The sequence below is a fragment of the Argopecten irradians genome, chromosome 7 (genome assembly GCF_041381155.1).
Source record: "Argopecten irradians isolate NY chromosome 7, Ai_NY, whole genome shotgun sequence".
NCBI classification, from domain to species: domain Eukaryota; kingdom Metazoa; phylum Mollusca; class Bivalvia; order Pectinida; family Pectinidae; genus Argopecten; species Argopecten irradians.
Genome location: NC_091140.1, coordinates 9,922,163 through 9,942,517, shown reverse-complemented (window position 1 = coordinate 9,942,517; position 20,355 = coordinate 9,922,163). Strand labels below are relative to the sequence as shown.

At 34.4% G+C, this 20,355-nt stretch overlaps 1 protein-coding gene across 2 annotated transcripts in view; it reads left to right on the top strand.

Annotated features, from left to right (window-relative positions):
- Positions 1-19,883, top strand: part of LOC138327504 (tyrosine-protein kinase Btk-like) — a 35,257-nt gene extending 15,374 nt beyond the window's left edge. The window contains exons 6-18 of one of the 2 annotated variants that reach the window (XM_069273652.1): positions 518-672; positions 885-949; positions 1,628-1,687; positions 2,218-2,349; positions 2,728-2,849; positions 3,236-3,310; positions 4,057-4,121; positions 4,715-4,818; positions 5,130-5,218; positions 5,722-5,920; positions 6,225-6,343; positions 7,316-7,476; positions 11,831-19,883. In XM_069273652.1, coding sequence (XP_069129753.1) covers positions 518-672; positions 885-949; positions 1,628-1,687; positions 2,218-2,349; positions 2,728-2,849; positions 3,236-3,310; positions 4,057-4,121; positions 4,715-4,818; positions 5,130-5,218; positions 5,722-5,920; positions 6,225-6,343; positions 7,316-7,476; positions 11,831-11,923 — 1,439 coding nt within the window. In that variant the 3' untranslated portion in view covers positions 11,924-19,883. Of the gene's footprint in view, positions 1-517; positions 673-884; positions 950-1,627; positions 1,688-2,217; positions 2,350-2,727; positions 2,850-3,235; positions 3,311-4,056; positions 4,122-4,714; positions 4,819-5,129; positions 5,219-5,721; positions 5,921-6,224; positions 6,344-7,315; positions 7,477-7,824; positions 8,028-11,830 lie in introns of those variants that run through there. The other variant, XM_069273653.1, reaches the window with a different exon arrangement.
- Positions 19,884-20,355: the final 472 nt, after the last annotated feature.

The window sequence follows — 20,355 nt, the reverse complement described above, 5'->3', positions numbered from 1 at the left end:
TGAAAGTTAGAATGAACTGATGTGTGTTCTTCACCTTACATTGTACCAGCAATCTGATTAAAAATACATTCTTATTATCAGTACGTTTGATTAGAGCATCTGCATGACAAGATTCCATTAGGGGTCACATTCTGGTGACCTTTGGAAATGACCAATCGAATTGCTGCTGCCAGGATCTTGACTGAGTTGAAATTGCCTGAATTATGTGCATGTACATATAGCCATCTCACCCAAAGAGCAAAACAAAGCCAAATGTACAATTGATGTAGCAAGGTGTAGAAATGCACTTAATTGGAAGTACAGGTGTTATAAAGGGCATCAGAACACTACCAAGTATGGGATAATGTTAGTTCCTTTATTGAACGGAGTGGTTATAAGGATCTGTAGATTAATCAGATTGATTTTACCATTAAAGATCAAACAAACAATAAAATACAGTACATTCATATACACACAACATTAAATTCCCTATATTCTATATTATAGACTCAAGAATGAATTTTAATTGATGTTACAGCGGTATCTGTCACTAAAAGTCACAAGCCAAATATGCCCCTACCAGCTGTACCAGGGTCAACACCTGCCCCGGGTCAGGAGGTCAAGGAGAAAAAAATCTTTGTAGCTATATTTAACTTTACACCAGCAGAGGAAGGTGACTTGGAATTGGTGGTGGTGAGTAAAGCATTATTTAAATTGTCATTAAGGATGGATCATTGAAGTCAGTTGACCCTGAAGTTGCAAAATGAACTTTCCAATCTTGGTACTAGAAGAGATCAAATATCTATTTATCTGTATTATTTATGATAAATATATAAAGATAAAGTATAAAATTATATGTCCCAATTTTAATACACCAATTATATATATTATATCTTTATAAACAGGGGGAAGAGTATGAAGTAATTGATGATTCTAAAGAACACTGGTGGCTCTCACGAAATAAAAGAGGGTAAGTTTTCACACTATCTTATAGGTAGGCAGGAATACTGGAGATTATTTCTCATAGTTATGAAACAAGGGGAGGTAAGTTTGTATATAGTCTTATGGTTCAGTGGCGAGGGGAAACTCCTACATAATTATGTACCAAGGGAGAACAAGGCATGACATTGTAGTTGACTCATTCAAAAGTAGGCAAAAGCTTCATTTAGGATAACAATACCCAATTATTTCAAGCTCTTGCAGCGATAGCATGGATTATTTAGATAGCAAAGGCAACTGTTTTATATGTATATCTCTGTACGAAATCATTGATTATATGAAGATAAATTTCCTAATGTATATGTGTAGTAATATAAAGACAATTTATGCATCCAAAGTTGTTAACTATCTGAACTTTTGTTACTTCACCTTCTTACCTCTGAGTCAGGGTAGTTTTGTTTACACTAAATCCACTTCTTGGGCACATTGAAGAAGTATATTTTTGGATATTTCTCCATGAGATCCAGCTACCCTTCCCCTTTGTCTGAATTGTTATAACAGCTGTCAATAAGATGTTAATGATGTACAAAAAAATAATGTAAAGTACTCTGAATGCTATGTAGTGTTTAATATCAAGTTTAAATATTTGAGAGAAGTACCTGTAATATAGTGCATTACACTGATGTTCTATTCCTTTTCTGTTTTTCAGCCAAAGTGGTTACATTCCATCCAACTATGTAAAAAGAAAATTTGATTTAGAAATTTTTGAGTAAGTATCACTTTATGGTGATAAAGCTCTTCAGACTCTTGACATCGCCAAAATGTAAAGTTAGTAAGACAGAATCGATCTGTGATTCCTTCTTTTTCTTTGTTTTTGTCTAGTCTTTTCTATATCATTTCTGTTTAACATGAGATAGTAAATATTGCTCAGTTGGTGATTTGAGTAAAAACTCATAAATCTAAAGTAATATTGGGCTATGTTCAAAAGGTAAGAATGCTTTTATAATCTAAATCCTGCAATATCTTATATATACATAAAGTAACTCAGTAGTGCAGCAGTTATCAACCAATTATTACCTGTAAGTTGTTTGACATTTTACCTCAATACATGTAAACGTAGCCCCCAACCTCTAGGTCATCAGCTTCAGATCCAAGTTGGATTGTTACCAGGTACTAGTTGTAGACTGGAGGTTTTTCTCCAGCTTTATAATTTTGTTCTTTCACTAAACAAAACATGACATTGCCTAACATCGCTACCTTTCATTAAATATATCATGTAAAGCATTAATTTTGTTTCAGTTGGTATTATAAGAATTACTCGAGAGAAAGAAGTGAGTCAGTACTAAAGGATGAAGGGCGTGAGGGGTGTTTCCTGGTACGGGAGTCAAGTACTCCTGGAATGTTTACCTTATCTCTGTATACACTAGAACAGTGAGTATCCTTGGAAACAAAATGACAGACGGGCAGCCATCTTTGATTTTGATTAGTGAAGTTTAAAGCCATCATTTAATGTAAAAGTGCATTTCTTGAAATGTTGCGTGTTATTTGTAGATTCCCTTTACTCCTTTGTTTTACCCGTTCAATGAAATGACCTAGTTTACTTTGGATATGATTTCTTGGATTTGGTTTAGATTTTATTGGTATGAAGGGTTTCAATGTTATAAAATTTAATTCAAAAGTAAAGAAAAAATCTTTCATAAAACCTATAAAAGATTCATTTGGGGCTCTGAAGATCTCTTATAGAACTGTAGCAATAAAAAAAACCGATATGTATATTTTGCGTAATGATTAAGTCTGTTTTGTTTGCAGTGATGGCATGGTGAGGCATTATCATATAAAGAAAAATGATGACGGAAAATATTTCATATCAGAAAAGTATGCATTTGCATCAATATCAGAGCTGATCCACTACCACAAACACAACGCAGGAGGTAATAAAGGCTTTAGCTTACTATTATTGAGACTTCAAATTCATTTTATTCTTATGAAGTGTTTGTGGGGTATATGCCAGATGATTATACATTTAGCTTTGTTGTGCTTTATGGGACCTTGTTGTCAGATCCTCTATCAGGATCTGTAATTCAATCAGATTCGAGTCACTACCGGTGTTACCTAAATCAGCATCTTTCATTTATTGCCTGATTCCGTGTAAAGTTGGAAGAACTTAGTAACCTTTTCTTCAAAAGACTAAAATCTATCCCAAATAATTTGGGTGTGATTAAACTTGCACTATACTTGGTGTTCTACTGAACGACCAGAAGTAAATAATTATATCAATACAATATTGTAAGGTACATGTATTTTGTTGTTTCTATAGGGTTAGCTACCAGGTTAAAATGTCCACCTAACCGAGAAGGTCGGTCAGTTCCAGCTACAGCAGGAATGGGCCATAGTAAGTATTCTGTGATTTGTACGAACACAAAATCAAATTCTACCAACTTCTGCAACTAAGGAGAACAACCCTTGGATATACATGTACTAATGTGCTTAAGTTTAACAATGAGTTTTGAAATCTGTTAAAACTACACTTTACTGTCACATATCTTCTGTAGCAAAAGAAAGAGAGCCAATGAATTTACTTAATGCTTTTACCTCAATTTTGTTAACTTTCTACTATGTTACACTGTCATTTGTACTGCAGCAAAAGATAACATTAAATACACCAATAAAATACAAAGTAATTTAATTCTGAAGCCTGTAAAACCTTTTCAGTACTATCATCTATTCTTCAGAAGAAATATCAACCCTGTTACAATAGATTAATGCTTTTACTTCATGTCATCTAATCATGTTACACAAAGGACCAGGAATCCATCATTCCCATTGGTGGGATGAATTCACACTTATTACACAAAGCCCTTTTTGCTGCAAAATTTTTTTTCCTTTGCAGAACATTTTGTTGATATATTAACTGTGTTTCTGAAAATCAAAGGTTTAAAAGTTTATATTGGATGCGAAAATGACAGCCCCTTGATAGGTGTATGCTTGCAGGTCGTGAAATCAAGCACTTACAAAAATATCCATGTTTACAGTACTATGGCTTATATTGGAGATTTTTCTCAAAATTCAAGTCATTATAATATATGAATATGTTGACTTGTTAATGTTTTACAATATATCAACTGTTTGTACTTTCAGGTAAATTTGAAATTGATGCGCGTGATGTTAAACTTTTTGAAGAGTTAGGATCTGGCTGTTTTGGGGTATGTAGAGGGTCAAGATGTCCTATTGATTATTTTATCATGCTTGATCTGTCGTTGTCAAACCTACATCGTTTGTAAACTTGTCATATTTCAACCTTTCAACTTCTATTTGTGGAATTTTGCTCAAACGTTTAAGAGGCAATTTTGAAGCAGTTTGGTCAAGTTTTTATTTTTGACCATTTCCAAACTTTTCCCAATTAGACTGATACCATTTGAAAATTGGTCAGGGTATTATCAACCCGTAAAGTTATGAAATCTAAAGACAATAACAACCAACCTTGACAGTCACAGCAGATACCATGAATTCAAAAGCAGTAATGGTATTAGTTTACTTTCTGTATATATATTCAGCATGTTATTAATAATAATTGAAATTAACAAGGTTGTAAGTGAAAGCATTCAACCAATGTGATCCTATGACCATCGTAGGCCAATCAGATTGGAGCACTGAAGCCTCTCCTAATTGTGCCAAGTAATAAATAACCTTGGAAGACTAGTTAAGAGAAAGTCACCTTACTAATATACAATATCTGTTTGTATGCAGTCAGCATTTGGAACCAGTTACAATAATTTTAAATGCTTGTGTTTGATAGGCTGTTCACAAAGGAAAGTTACGTGGAATGACAGTTGCTGTTAAATTGTTAAAAGAAGGCACAATGTCAGAGGACAGTTTCATAGACGAAGCGAAAACGATGACGTAAGTCACTGGAAATAATTCAATTAAGGAATTTTACTTTTTCTTACCGAGCAATTTTAATTAAAATTAGACTTGTAATTCTGCTCCACTAGGATGCTCTACGATACGCTCCACTACAAGATCCAGCAACTCCCCGTTCAGGGTCACTTCAGCATGACCCCTGGCATCTCGGAACGTACTATCGCAGTGGAACTGAATCACAAGTCAAATTTTAAATTGATTGGGATAAAAAATTGAGATTAAAATAATGCAGCACTGTAGACAGAATTACTGAATGAAATGTTTAAAATTCTTTTTTTTTTCCTTTTCAGACAACTTAATCACCCCAACTTAGTACAATTATATGGTATTGTAATCAAATCAAAACCACTACTTATAATCACAGAATTAATGAGCTCTGGTGAGTACCTAACAGTGCAGCAACATTGTTTTATTTTACGCATCTCTTTGATATGAATAGGATTTTATAACAAGATCTGTTTTTTTTTGTTTTTTTTTTACTGCACATGCGGTTGTGACTAGTAGTTTTTCACTACCTTCATTACAGTTAATTAATACTGTGTTGTCGGTACGTAGCAAAATTTAGAAACCGCTAAATATGAAATGTAATTTTCTCTATTTTAGTCTAAAATCGTGGCCCACAGAAGTAATTGGCTATATAGAAAATGTTTTGAGGAAGTTTGAACTATCCAACACTAGGGATAATAACATTTGTATGAAAGTAATTTGTTTACATATCTTATCAAAAACGAACAGATAACTAATCTTGAGTCAGGCTAATCTAAGACAGCATTCAATCTGTTTGATGTCCTGACTACAGGAGATTTCAAATTCCATCAACAATAATTCTGAATTTCAAATTGTGATATGACATAGCACTAATTTATTGTACTTCACTTTTAGGCTCCTTATTAACCTACCTTCGGCGACATAAGCCTCGTCTACTGGCGAAGACAGCCTCTCTATTAGACATGTGTATCCAAGTTTGTAATGGAATGGCTTACCTAGAAAAGCGACATTTCATTCACCGTGATCTTGCAGCACGAAACTGTCTTGTTGGTGACAATACAGTCGTCAAAGTTGCAGACTTTGGTTTAGCAAGGTAAGAAACACTAAGATTTATTTCTTGCAAAAAAAAAAAAAAGAAGAATATTGAGAATATTGACGATCACTGCACGACAAGTCAAGGCTGTAACTTTGAAATTCACCATCCATACATATTACATCTGAGTTTGGATAGTGCTGACAGAGCAAATAAAGAATAATGTGATTTAGAAAAAATATGTGATATTTTTAATATTGAAATAATTATTATGTATCATACACTTTAATCTACCTGTCAGTGAATCAATGATTAAGGCTCTATATATAGATCCACAATAATGCCATGCTGATTACTTCATTAGGTATGTGCTAGATGATGAATACCAGAGCTCTCAGGGTACAAAGTTTCCTGTGAAGTGGGCGTCACCAGAGGTTCTCAGCTTCACACGCTTCAGCAGCAAATCAGATGTTTGGTCAATGGGTGAGTAAAGGTGTTGTGCAAGGACACAGACGAGATGATTTGTTAATGTCTAACTCAAACTTCACTTTAATACCAGTAGCTTCAGGAAAATTCCAGGAATGTATAAATCTGACCCCTCAGAGCTCAACTCAGTTTGTGCTCTTCTAAGAAGAGAAGTCTAAAATTTTACAGTATATAGATGGAAGAGGTCTACAGAGCAGATCAAGTGATGGAAAGTTATATTCGAGAAGTACTGAAGAAGAGGGCAAATCGAATGTGGCATGGGAATCCTAAATAATTCTTTAATCTAGGATTTTCTGTAAAACTATACAGGTATTCTAATATGGGATTTTATGTACACAGGTATCCTAATATGAGATTTTATGTACACAGGTAGCCTAATATGGGATTTTATGTACACAGATAGCCTAATATGAGATGTTATGTACACCGGTAGCCTAATATGAGATTTTATGTACACAGGTAGCCTAATATGAGATTTTATGTACACAGGTAGCCTAATATGAGATTTTATGTACACAGGTAGCCTAATATGAGATTTTATGTACACAGGTAGCCTAATATGGGATTTTATGTACACAGGTAGCCTAATATGGGATTTTATGTATACAGGTAGCCTAATATGAGATTTTATGTACACAGGTAGCCTAATATGAGATTTTATGTACACAGGTAGCCTAATATGAGATTTTATGTACACAGGTAGCCTAATATGAGATTTTATGTACACAGGTAGCCTAATATGGGATTTTATGTACACAGGTATCCTAATATGGGATTTTATGTACACAGGTAGCCTAATATTGGATTTTATGTACACAGGTAGCCTAATATGAGATTTTATGTACACAGGTAGCCTAATATGGGATTTTATGTACACAGGTAGCCTAATATGAGATTTTATGTACACAGGTAGCCTAATATGGGATTTTATGTACACAGGTAGCCTAATATGAGATTTTATGTACACAGGTATTCTTATGTGGGAGGTGTTTACGGGAGGCGTGATGCCGTACGATAAAATGAAAAATGTGGATGTTGTGGATTATGTGTGTACAGCTGGAAAACGATTAGAAAAACCAGCTCAATGTCCGGAAAAAATTTACAAAGTCATGATGCAATGTTGGCACAAGGTCAGTATAATTCCTTATGTAATATATACATGAATGTCATTCAGCAGGTGCAGATTTAGAAGAAGGGTCGACCCAACACACCATCTCCTCTCTTTTATAGGATTAACTCTGAGCCATGTAAAACAGTAATTTTGTTATAAATAGTCCACAAAACAAATTTGCTGTGTTTATGAAAAAAAGCCTAGGTATTTACTAAGATTTGTTGATACATGATGAGATTCTTAACACATAAACAGTGCAGTATTTATCAGTCCTTACTGTACAGGGGAGACAAGACAATAGGAATCATTAGCCATAACTCAATATACGTAACAATGATATGTAATATTGATCATTTACTGTGTACAGACTCCAGAAAAGCGCCCTGATTTTGAGGAACTGAAGCAGATCTTGATTGAATTGGACGGTTAGGGTATTAAGATTTGTGTTGGAGAATGAGGGTATTTTAACATGTTAATCCTCTTTTACTACTGTATGCTTGGCATAACACTCCCCTGTTTGATAAGAATGTATTTGTGTTCACTGAAGCATTACCGGTACATATATATCTCTTTTTGAAATTATAATGAAAATTTTCTTAATTGTATTTTCAATATATACATGTATTATCTTGAATTTACATGTATTCAAATACATACACTATGCGTATTCTTGAATCTACTTATTCACAAATACTATGTACATTGTATCCAGTTTAATATAGAAATCTATCAGGATTGGTCAGTTCCTTGTATAATAATTGTATTGTGTATATGGTAAGTACATATGTATACGTGATACCTATATTTTCATTTGTTGAGGAGAACTATGTACATAGTAATTAAGTCTCAATGCGATATTATCATACAACAATATTTCCATTCTACTTTCAGTTTCCCATTTGATCTATGTTAAACCAGATGGGCAATATATCAGGCTATGAACTCCAATCTGGTCAAGTGTATGGATATTTAACGTTTCCGCCGCGTCACTGACAATTTGTAGTGTATAAATACGCCTATACATAACAGTCAAATGATTTAAAAAGCTATTTTAAAGTTGTGCGGTCTATGAAATCTAATAGTATTATCGTGCTGACAAAATAGCATGTATTAAAAAATATCATTGCATAATTTTCATTTATTCGCTTGTTTTAAACCGTTTTGTGTCGAACTGTATTCCGATGCTGATGCTATGGCTGTTCCGTTTATTGAACTTGGTGACATCAACACTAGGGCAAGCGGAAAATTCAAAGGATATACATGTATAGTTTTGAATTTGAATGATCTTAATGCAAATATGAGTAATAAACTGTTACCAGATTGGACATACAGTTGATATGAATCCCATCCCTACGAAAATATATATTCATGGTGCCCAATGGGCGCCATTCTATTTATCTTCCTTCCGGATGGGCTTCATATCAACTGTATGTCCAATCTGGTAACAGTTTATTGCTTAAATGAACTGTCCATAGTAACACTGACAATAAACTTTAGTGGATTATCCTTAAATAGACTACCAGGTAACATAAATTTACCTGGGTTTAACAAGTGGACATAGATAACACAACCCAATTGTAAGATTTTGTCTGGCTAACACGAGGCTTGCCGAGGGTTCAGATATCCACGTTTGATTAAATGTTTACCATACTTAGAAGAAATTAGTGAAATCTCAGTTTCTTAACAATTTCATCATGATCTGATGCTAAATAACAAAGTGTGCAATTTGTTATGTAATTTCATAAATAGTACAGTTAAATAAATTTTCTAGTTCATTATTCTATTGGAGCTTTCAGCTTGTAGTCTTGTTCATCATTTGTTGTTGATACTGTGATATTTTGAACTCATCATCTTACCTTTTACAGTAGCATGCTGTGATATTGTTTGGTGTTGGTATTTATATGACATGATATGGTTGAAACACTAACATTTATAAATCAATTTGTCTTGACCATGTGTAAGATGAGCTGCTAAGCTCAACATGTAATCAAGTTTAAATAAAGTCTATTATTATTATCATTATTAATACCAAAACCCTCTTTATCATATTTGGTACATAATACGATAAACCAACTTTGTTTCACGGCAAAAAAAATCCATAAAAACAAGTTTGTGAAGATTAATATTCGTGGATTTAATAATTGGTAAGTCCTTCCAATATACAATATGTATATGGTGTAGATATTAATTTGTACAGACAAGTTTTCGTGAATTTACTTTGATCACGAAATACGCGGAAGTATAAGAGGATGTGAAAGAAAGTTGGTTTACAGTATAACAACCAGTTCAGTGATATGTGTTATTTATGTGTGTAACATATGTGTAAGTGATTATTGATGTGTGTAACATATGTGTAAGTGATATGTGTTATTTATGTGTGTAACATATGTGTAAGTGATTATTGATGTGTGTAACATATGTATAAGTGATATGTGTTATTTATGTGTGTGTAACATATGTGTAAGTGATTATTGATGTGTGTAACATATGTATAAGTGATATGTGTTATTTATGTGTGTAACATATGTGTAAGTGATTATTGATGTGTGTAACATATGTATAAGTGATTATTGATGTGTGTAACATATGTGTAAGTGATTATTGATGTGTGTAACATATGTATAAGTGATTATTGATGTGTGTAACATATGTGTAAGTGATTATTGATGTGTGTAACATATGTATAAGTGATTATTGATGTGTGTAACATATGTATAAGTGATATGTGTTATTTATGTGTGTGTAACATATGTGTAAGTGATTATTGATGTGTGTAACATATGTATAAGTGATTATTGATGTGTGTAACATATGTGTAAGTGATTATTGATGTGTGTAACATATGTATAAGTGATATGTGTTATTTATGTGTGTAACATATGTGTAAGTGATTATTGATGTGTGTAACATATGTATAAGTGATATGTGTTATTTATGTGTGTAACATATGTGTAAGTGATTATTGATGTGTGTAACATATGTATAAGTGATTATTGATGTGTGTAACATATGTGTAAGTGATTATTGATGTGTGTAACATATGTATAAGTGATATGTGTTATTTATGTGTGTAACATATGTGTAAGTGATTATTGATGTGTGTAACATATGTATAAGTGATTATTGATGTGTGTAACATATGTGTAAGTGATTATTGATGTGTGTAACATATGTATAAGTGATTATTGATGTGTGTAACATATGTGTAAGTGATTATTGATGTGTGTAACATATGTATAAGTGATTATTGATGTGTGTAACATATGTGTAAGTGATTATTGATGTGTGTAACATTGTAAGTGATAATTTGTGTGTAACATATGTGTAGTGTTATTGATGTGTGTAACATATGTTAGTATGTAACATATGTAGTGATGTGTAACATATATGTGTGATATTGTTATTATGTGTGTAACATATGTATAAGTGATTATTGATGTGTGTAACATATGTATGTGATATTGATGTGTGTATATGTGTATATTTTGATGTGTGTAACATATGTATAAGTGATATGTGTATGTTATGTGTAAGTGATTATTGATGTTGTAACATATGTATAAGTGTGATATGTGTTATTTATGTGTGTAACATATGTGTAAGTGATTATTGATGTGTGTAACATATGTATAAGTGATATGTGTTATATTGATGTGTGTAACATATGTGTAAGTGATTATTGATGTGTGTAACATATGTGTAAGTGATTATTGATGTGTGTAACATATGTGTAAGTGATTATTGATGTGTGTAACATATGTATAAGTGATATGTGTTATTTATGTGTGTAACATATGTGTAAGTGATTATTGATGTGTGTAACATATGTATAAGTGATTATTGATGTGTGTAACATATGTGTAAGTGATTATTGATGTGTGTAACATATGTATAAGTGATATGTGTTATTTATGTGTGTAACATATGTGTAAGTGTTTATTGATGTGTGTAACATATGTATAAGTGATATGTGTTATTTATGTGTGTAACATATGTGTAAGTGTTTATTGATGTGTGTAACATATGTATAAGTGATATGTGTTATTTATGTGTGTGTAACATATGTGTAAGTGATTATTGATGTGTGTAACATATGTATAAGTGATATATGTGATTTATGTGTGTAACATATGTGTAAGTGATTATTGATGTGTGTAACATATGTATAAGTGATTATTGATGTGTGTAACATATGTGTAAGTGTTTATTGATGTGTGTAACATATGTATAAGTGATATGTGTTATTTATGTGTGTAACATATGTGTAAGTGTTTATTGATGTGTGTAACATATGTATAAGTGATATGTGTTATTTATGTGTGTAACATATGTGTTAATAAATATCTAAATGTTGTTCTTCTGTTGTGTTTCAGGAAACTGATCTGCGCCCAAGTTTTGTAGACTTGCTGAAAATGCTTAGTGGACTTTTAGAAAGTGGCAATTATCCGTTCATCGCTCCGAATTGATGTGATGACGGAACAATCAAGCTTTAAATACAACTGATGTATCTGTGATTCATATTGTCAGCACCACAAGATGTGTACAGGAAAAGGACTGTTGTTCTGTTACAAACAAATGTGCAGGATTATACTGAGCTGACCTTAACATGACTTTTGATTCAAATTCCCTTACACAGCAGGTCCGCAATGATGCCATTAATGTGGCTTTGACCTTTTGGCTCTGAAGTGACCTATGAAATAGGATAACCATATCACCTCTGTGATGACCTTAATGTGACCTTGAGGTGACCTCTGAAGTGACCTATGAACTAGGATAGCAATAATTATCATCTGTGTGATGACCTTGGGGTGATCTTTCTGAAGTGAGATTCCCAAAATGCAAGAGTATATGATGGCCAACTATGAAATTCAATTTCTTCAAAGAAGAAAGGAAAGTTTTTGAAAGAAATTTTGGCTATAACATTTTTAGCTCACCTGGTCCGAAGGACCAAGGTGAGCTTATGCCATACCGTGGCGTCCGGCTTCCGTCGTCCGTCGTCCGTCGTCCGTCGTCCGTCGTCCGTCGTCCGTCCGTCCGTCCGTCCGTCAACAATCGACTTCTTCTCCATAACCGCTGGTCAGATTTCAACAAAATTTGGCTGGTAGCATCCTTATGGGCTACTAACTGAAAATTGTACAAATGATGGGGCTGACCCCCCAGGGGCCTGAGGGGCGGGGCCAAAAGGGGTCAATTTGGCTATTTCCATTTAAACGACTTCTTCTCTGAAACCAAGCATGGGATAGCACCCATAATGCAATGGTACCATCCTTATAGGGTGGGGATTCAAAATTGTACAAATGATGGGGCTGACCCCCCGGGGGCCTGAGGGGCGGGGTCAAATGGGGTCAATTTGGCTATTTCCATATAAACGACTTCTTCTCTGAAACCAAGCATGGGATAGCACCCATAATGCAATGGTAGCATCCTTATAGGGTGGGGATTCAAAATTGTACAAATGATGGGGCTGACCCCCCGGGGGCCTGAGGGGCGGGGCCAAAAGGGGTCAATTTGGCTATTTCCATATAAACGACTTCTTCTCTGAAACTAAGCATGAGATAGCACCCATAATGCAATGGTACCATCCTTATAGGGTGGGGATTCAAAATTGTACAAATGATGGGGCTGACCCCCCGGGGGCCTGAGGGGCGGGGTCAAAAGGGGTCAATTTGGCTATTTCCATATAAACGACTTCTTCTCTGAAACCAAGCATGGGATAGCACCCATAATGCAATGGTAGCATCCTTATAGGGTGGGGATTCAAAATTGTACAAATGATGGGGCTGACCCCCCGGGGGCCTGAGGGGCGGGGTCAAATGGGGTCAATTTGGCTATTTCCATATAAACGACTTCTTCTCTGAAACTAAGCATGAGATAGCACTCATAATGCAATGGTAGTATCGTTATAGGGTAGGGATTAAAAATTGTACAAATGATGTGGCTGACCCCCCGGGGGCCTGAGGGGCGGGGTCAAAAGGGGTCAATTTGGCTATTTCCATATAAACGACTTCTTCTCTGAAACCAAGCATGGGATAGCACCCATAATGCAATGGTAGCATCCTTATAGGGTGGGGATTCAAAATTGTACAAATGATGGGGCTGACCCCCGGGGGCCTGAGGGGCGGGGTCAAATGGGGTCAATTTGGCTATTTCCATATAAACGACTTCTTCTCTGAAACTAAGCATGAGATAGCACTCATAATGCAATGGTAGTATCTTTATAGGTTGGGGATTCAAAATTGTACAAATGATGTGGCTGACCCCCGGGGGGCCTGAGGGGCGGGGTCAAAAGGGTTCAATTTGGCTATTTCCATATAAACGACTTCTTCTCTGAAACCAAGCATGGGATAGCACCCATAATGCAATGGTAGCATCCTTATAGGATGGGGATTCAAAATTGTACAAATGATGGGGCTGACCCCCAGGGGGCCTGAGGGGCGGGGTCAAAAGGGGCCAATTTGGCTATTTCCATATAAACGACTTCTTCTCTGAAACTAAGCATGGTATAGCACCCATAATGCAATGGTAGCATCTTTATAGGGTGGGGATTCAAAATTGTGCAAATGATGGGGCTGACCCCCAGGGGGCCTGAGGGGCGGGGTCGAAAGTGGCCAATTTGGCTATTTCCATATAAACGACTTCTTCTCTGAAACTAAGCACGGTATAGCACCCATAATACAATGGTAGTATCCTTATAGTGTGGGAATTCAAAATTGTGCAAATGATAGGGCTGACCCCCCGGGAGCCTGAGGGGCGGGGTCAAAAGTGGTCAATTTCCATATAAATGACTTTTTCTCTGCAACTTAACATGGGATTACGCTCATAATGCAATGGTTACATCCTTATAGGGTTTGTATTCAAAATTTTGCAAATGATGGGGCTGACCCCCCGGGGGCCTGAAGGGTGGGGTCAAAAGGGGTCAATTTAGCTATTTCCATATAAACGACTTCTTCTCTGCAACTAAGAATGGAAGAGCACTTATAATGCAATGGTAGCATCCTTATAGGGTTGGGATTTGAAATTGTACAAATGATAGGGCTGACCCCCGGGGCCTTAGACGGCAATAGATGCGAGGTCAAAAGGTCAATTAGGCTACTATTTACATATAAATTACTTTGTCTCTGAACCTATGTATTGGATAGCATATTTGTATGGTATCAATAGCATCATTGTATGGTTGTGATTCAAAATTAAACTTTGGGAGTCAATTTTGCTTATTTTTCTAATTGTCCGAGTCTTGTGATAATTACTAACAAAAAACCAGGTGAGCGATACAGGCCCTCTGGGCCTCTTGTTTTATATGATAACAATGAAATAAGTCAAAATTTTGCACTGCTGCCTCAGTCAAATGTTTGTTTATAAAAATTCAGACAAGTGTCTGAGAGATTGTGCTATAATAACGTTCATGTGGTAAAAGTACTTATCTGACTCCCTTGTCATGCATTAATTTATCATATATTCACTTATATTTAACTTAATAACCATAGCAATAAAACTGTGAGGACATCGTAAACTATTCCTGGTACATGTACATATAAAACTGTGAGGACATCGTAAACTATTCCTGGTACATGTACATATAAAACTGTGAGGACATCGTAAACTATTCCTGGTACATGTACATATATCACTAGAAGCTAGGGGATTGCATACAGAATACATATAATATAATAGAATGTGTAATCATGCAATATTATATAGAGCTTGCAGTAAAGGCACTGCATGTATTTCAAATACTGTATCATAAGTATTGATTATTATAAGTTTTAATTCCTAGGTAATTACTGTATCATGATATATTTTGTACCATGAAGAGATCTTTGTTTTAACACAATCATTGACATTATGTTACCATATTTCTTAGCTTTTAAAGAAATTAGTATGAATGCAATGTTGTGATATTCCAATACCTTGAAAGGATTAATTTGCAAAGCTATGGTTTCCTCAAGCTAAAGAATGTGATTTTTCATCCCCCCCTTCTCCCCCAATTGATCATATTGATTATTTCCTCAATTAGTGAAACCTAACTCAAATACTTATATTGTGGTCCATTGTCTCAAACTTCTGTTGAGAGATTTATGGCAAGACTAAGAGACCTGGACATGGCAAATGAACATTTCTGTCATGATCCAAAAACCTGTGCTTTAATAACATTTTCATGTTGTGATATGATAAAATGTAAACCTTGGCTGCATATTTTCATAAACCTTTACTTTTTATTTAACATTCCTTATAATTATGTTTTCTTTTTATAATGCTTGAAACCTTAACCGTAGAACTTATTTATAGAACTTATCTATTTTTTTTTTAATAGCCGTAGAAACAGAAAACTTTAATCAAAATAATGAATTTTATACTTAAAATATCTTTTTTTCTTTCTTTTTATAACTTAATTTTTCTATGAAATTTACTCATGACAGTTTAATAGTGTGTACATGTATAGCACCGAGATTCTTATTAATTAGGTACAAGAGAAAGCAATTTGTTTATTTGAAACTATCTGGATCTCCTCAGCTAATGAATTCTTACGGTTTGTTTTACTTAGTAATACATTTTTATTGAGATTTTCAAAAACACATGCGAATGAATTATTGTGAAACAGCTAATCTGAAATTATAAGGAAAAAATTAAGATTTTGTAATTTTGGTTTGCATGATACTTGTATATGTATATATAATCTTTATATGAAAGCTAGTGGGATAACCAACGTTTGGAATACTGTAATACCTTAAGCATGGATTATAGTAACCAAGGTTTGGAATACTGGAATACCTTAAGCTTGGATTATAGTGGCCAGTTTATCATACAAAGCCAACCAATATGATTTCAGAAATACATGTGAAAACTATCTTTATATGGCCAGAGTTGTGCTGTGTAGAAACAGAAAATTTACCTGTTACAAGTACAGTAATTTTATCTTGTTACAGGTAATTATAAAATCTGTCTTAAGAAAATGTGTATATCATTATTAACTAGTAATTAGGTTAAGATTTATCATTCATTCACATTATATTCATGTGAGAAAGTATAAAGTCATTATTATTAGTCAAAAGAAATTTGTTTTAATGAAAGGACGATGTTAAGAACTACTACATATTTTGTGCTCAATCACTGCGTTTTACAGATATGTTGGAGTGAGGTGTGTGTAAAATTGTACAGCGTGTATATTATGTACATATATAATGCTTTAGACCTACTTGTATAAATTGTAGAGGATTTGCTGTTTTACAATCAGTTTGATACAAGCTATACATTCCAGTAGTGCTGTTTTTATACATATTTATACCAAGCCGATGCCTTATTTTATTCCTATTTATAGATTTGTTGTAATCGTCAGTATTTATGCATATTCTCTATAAAGTTATTCCGGATGTGCTTTCTTTTCAACAATTTGTCATATTGCTAACCCAATCAAATGCAACATCAAAGATAGATTTCCAGTTTTGGAAGCTAGCCTCGTAAATGATTCGCTGTCTTTATCATTATCAAACAGTTCATGTCAAAGGATGCTTTTGTCTCAGAATCTGTGGTGCCATTTCTGTTGATGTAAATTAATAAGTGTTTTACCGTAAAATATCACTATACTAACTAACATAGGAGAATAAAAAGCATTTTACTTGGGCAGGTAAAAGTGTCCCTAGCTACCGGGCATTACCAGAGACAGAGCGTAGTAATAGGCGATGTCATCTAAGGATAAACCAGGAAACTAATTAAATGAATTTAAAACCCCTACAAACAGGTAAGAAGGTAATGAATTGCAGTGTAATAGATATATGACCAAAATAGTTAATACCTTTGTGGGAATTATATAATTAGTTGTAAAACTTAAGCAAATAAGGAATCTGAAATTCTATATGATGATGAGAAATCTATGATATGTTTGGGGAAGAATTTATCAATTGACTAATTCCCATAACTTATAGAGTTTACAGACATGTATATGCTTTGTCAACAATTTATGCAATCAAAACGATTATAAATGATGTGCTACTAATTACCTACCGTATGACATTCATTTGAACTTCTGGATGTGAGATTATCCTACCTAACATATATAATGTACCTTAATCCCATCTCATGGTCAAAAACATGTAAATAATTATGAAAACATAATAGTACCAGTATGTGTAATTGAATTCTTATTTACAAGTAGCTAAGGTTATAACACATTATTTTACTGTGATGGGGGAGGGGGTAGATGTATGTATGGACATTGTCTATAACCTGAAATTAAATGTTTTTAGTGCTAATTGCACTAATGAATGTTTATCACAAGTCATAATAATTATTTTTATCTGTCTTTAAGGCAGTATAATTGCATCTTTTACATTTATTTTCAACTCTTGAGATTAAGTTTACTAGCTATTGAATAGTATATCATATACTAAAATCTGTGTTCTTGGGCCAAGGAGTGATGTCATTCATACAGATGTATCAAGAGATTCAAATATTCATGAAGTTCGGTGAGTTCAACTTGTTTACTCTCAGAAAATAGCCGAGTCTGTATTCCATGTAACAAAATGTTTCTAATTACTTGCTTTTTATCATTTATGAATATTCTTGTCCATATCCATCTTTTCCCAAAATGATGTCATATTTATGTTATATGATCAGTAAACATTTCAATATTCTAGTTATCCTGTGTATTTTGCCTGAGAGTAATTAATCAGCTTCATGATTGGTGAGTAGGTATTAATTGTTGCATTAATTTTTATGAGAGCATCATGACAATTGGTGGGGAAATGCATAATTGTGATTGTCAAAGAAACGACAGATTTTTCTTATCTTCATCCAGACTTACTTGCCTTTGTTTCATTTCTTCTGTACAATCGCAACATCTAGAAGAAATTTCCGACTATCTTTAGAAATTATCAACCTATATTCGAAGATTGTCAGAAATTTCTCCAAGATGTTGTGATTGTCGTTAAGTCCTGACTGAGTTAAACCTGTAATATCACAGATCCAATGTATGACTATATCTGATCTGTAGTTCAGAACCTTAATTACAATGCATTTGGAGAGTTATCTGCTCCTGTGGATATGAATTAATTGTGACATATATGAGCTGTTTTCGTTTATATTTTTGGACTACTGGATCTGACCTACACGGTGGTTGTTCCTTTTGAATTAATGACAAACCTGGTGATTTTGTATAATGGTTTCCAGACAAGCTTTGACAAAGCCCTGATAGGCCAGTATCAAAATCTGCAGCTCCATCAGGATTTATAATTAAAATAATTACTTTTACTTTTACAAACTTTTACAATTACTTTTTCAGACTAATCAAGTCATATAAACGAAAATGGCCCAAATGTTTGCGAGCATTTTCAGGGAAGAGGACAACTGGTAAGCTAATGGTACCCACAAAGATAGATAACTTTAATTAATCTACCATTCACATTGTATATATGTAGTTTACAATAACCAATGATAGTAAGGAATGACTGTTTTATTGTAGTTCTGCTCCCGATAGGTTTGAAGGTGTTCTCTGATCCCACCAGCTGTAAGGAATGTCTGTTTTATTATAGATCTTCCTCTGATAGGTTTGAAGGTGTTCTCTGATCCCACCAGCTGTAAGGAATGTCTGTTTTATTATAGAGCTTCCTCTGATAGGTTTGAAGGTGTTCTCTGATCCCACCAGCTGTAAGGAAGGCCTGTTTTATTATAGAGCTTCCTCTGATAGGTTTGAAGGTGTTCTCTGATCCCACCAGCTGTAAGGAAGGCCTGTTTTATTATAGAGCTTCCTCTGATAGGTTTGAAGGTGTTCTCTGATCCCACCAGCTGTAAGGAAGGCCTGTTTTATTATAGACCTGTCCCCGATAGGTTTGAAGGTGTTCTCTGATCCCACCAGCTGTAAGGAATGACTGTTTTATTATAGATCTTCCTCTGATAGGTTTGAAGGTGTTCTCTGATCCCACCAGCTGTAAGGAACGTCTGTTTTATTATAGATCTTCCTCTGTTAGGTTTGAAGGTGTTCTCTGATCCCACCAGCTGTAAGGAAGGCCTGTTTTATTATAGATCTTCCTCTGATAGGTTTGAAGGTGTTCTCTGATCCCACCAGCTGTAAGGAAGGCCTGTTTTATTATAGAGCTTCCTCTGATAGGTTTGAAGGTGTTCTCTGATCCCACCAGCTGTAAGGAATGTCTGTTTTATTATAGATCTTCCTCTGATAGGTTTGAAGGTGTTCTCTGATCCCACCAGCTGTAAGGAATGACTGTTTTATTATAGAGCTTCCTCTGATAGGTTTGAAGGTGTTCTCTGATCCCACCAGCTGTAAGAAAGGCCTGTTTTATTATAGATCTTCCTCTGATAGGTTTGAAGGTGTTCTCTGATCCCACCAGCTGTAAGGAATGTCTGTTTTATTATAGATCTTCCTCTGATAGGTTTGAAGGTGTTCTCTGATCCCACCAGCTGTAAGGAATGTCTGTTTTATTATAGATCTTCCTCTGATAGGTTTGAAGGTGTTCTCTGATCCCACCAGCTGTAAGGAATGTCTGTTTTATTATAGATCTTCCTCTGTTAGGTTTGAAGGTGTTCTCTGATCCCACCAGCTGTAAGGAAGGCCTGTTTTATTATAGAGCTTCCTCTGATAGGTTTGAAGGTGTTCTCTGATCCCACCAGCTGTAAGGAAGGCCTGTTTTATTATAGAGCTTCCTCTGTTAGGTTTGAAGGTGTTCTCTGATCCCACCAGCTGTTCATTGTTCTACAAGTGGATGCTAGATAGCCCTGGACTCAATTCACTCTAAAAATGTTGTTACATTTGTGACTTTGTATGGTTAATATCTTTGACAAAACTGTAGGAAAAAGAAAATCATATCACAACTTATCAGACAAGTTTGTTAATAATATATATATATGATATGATTATAGACAAAGATTAAAATGGCATATTGAAAACATA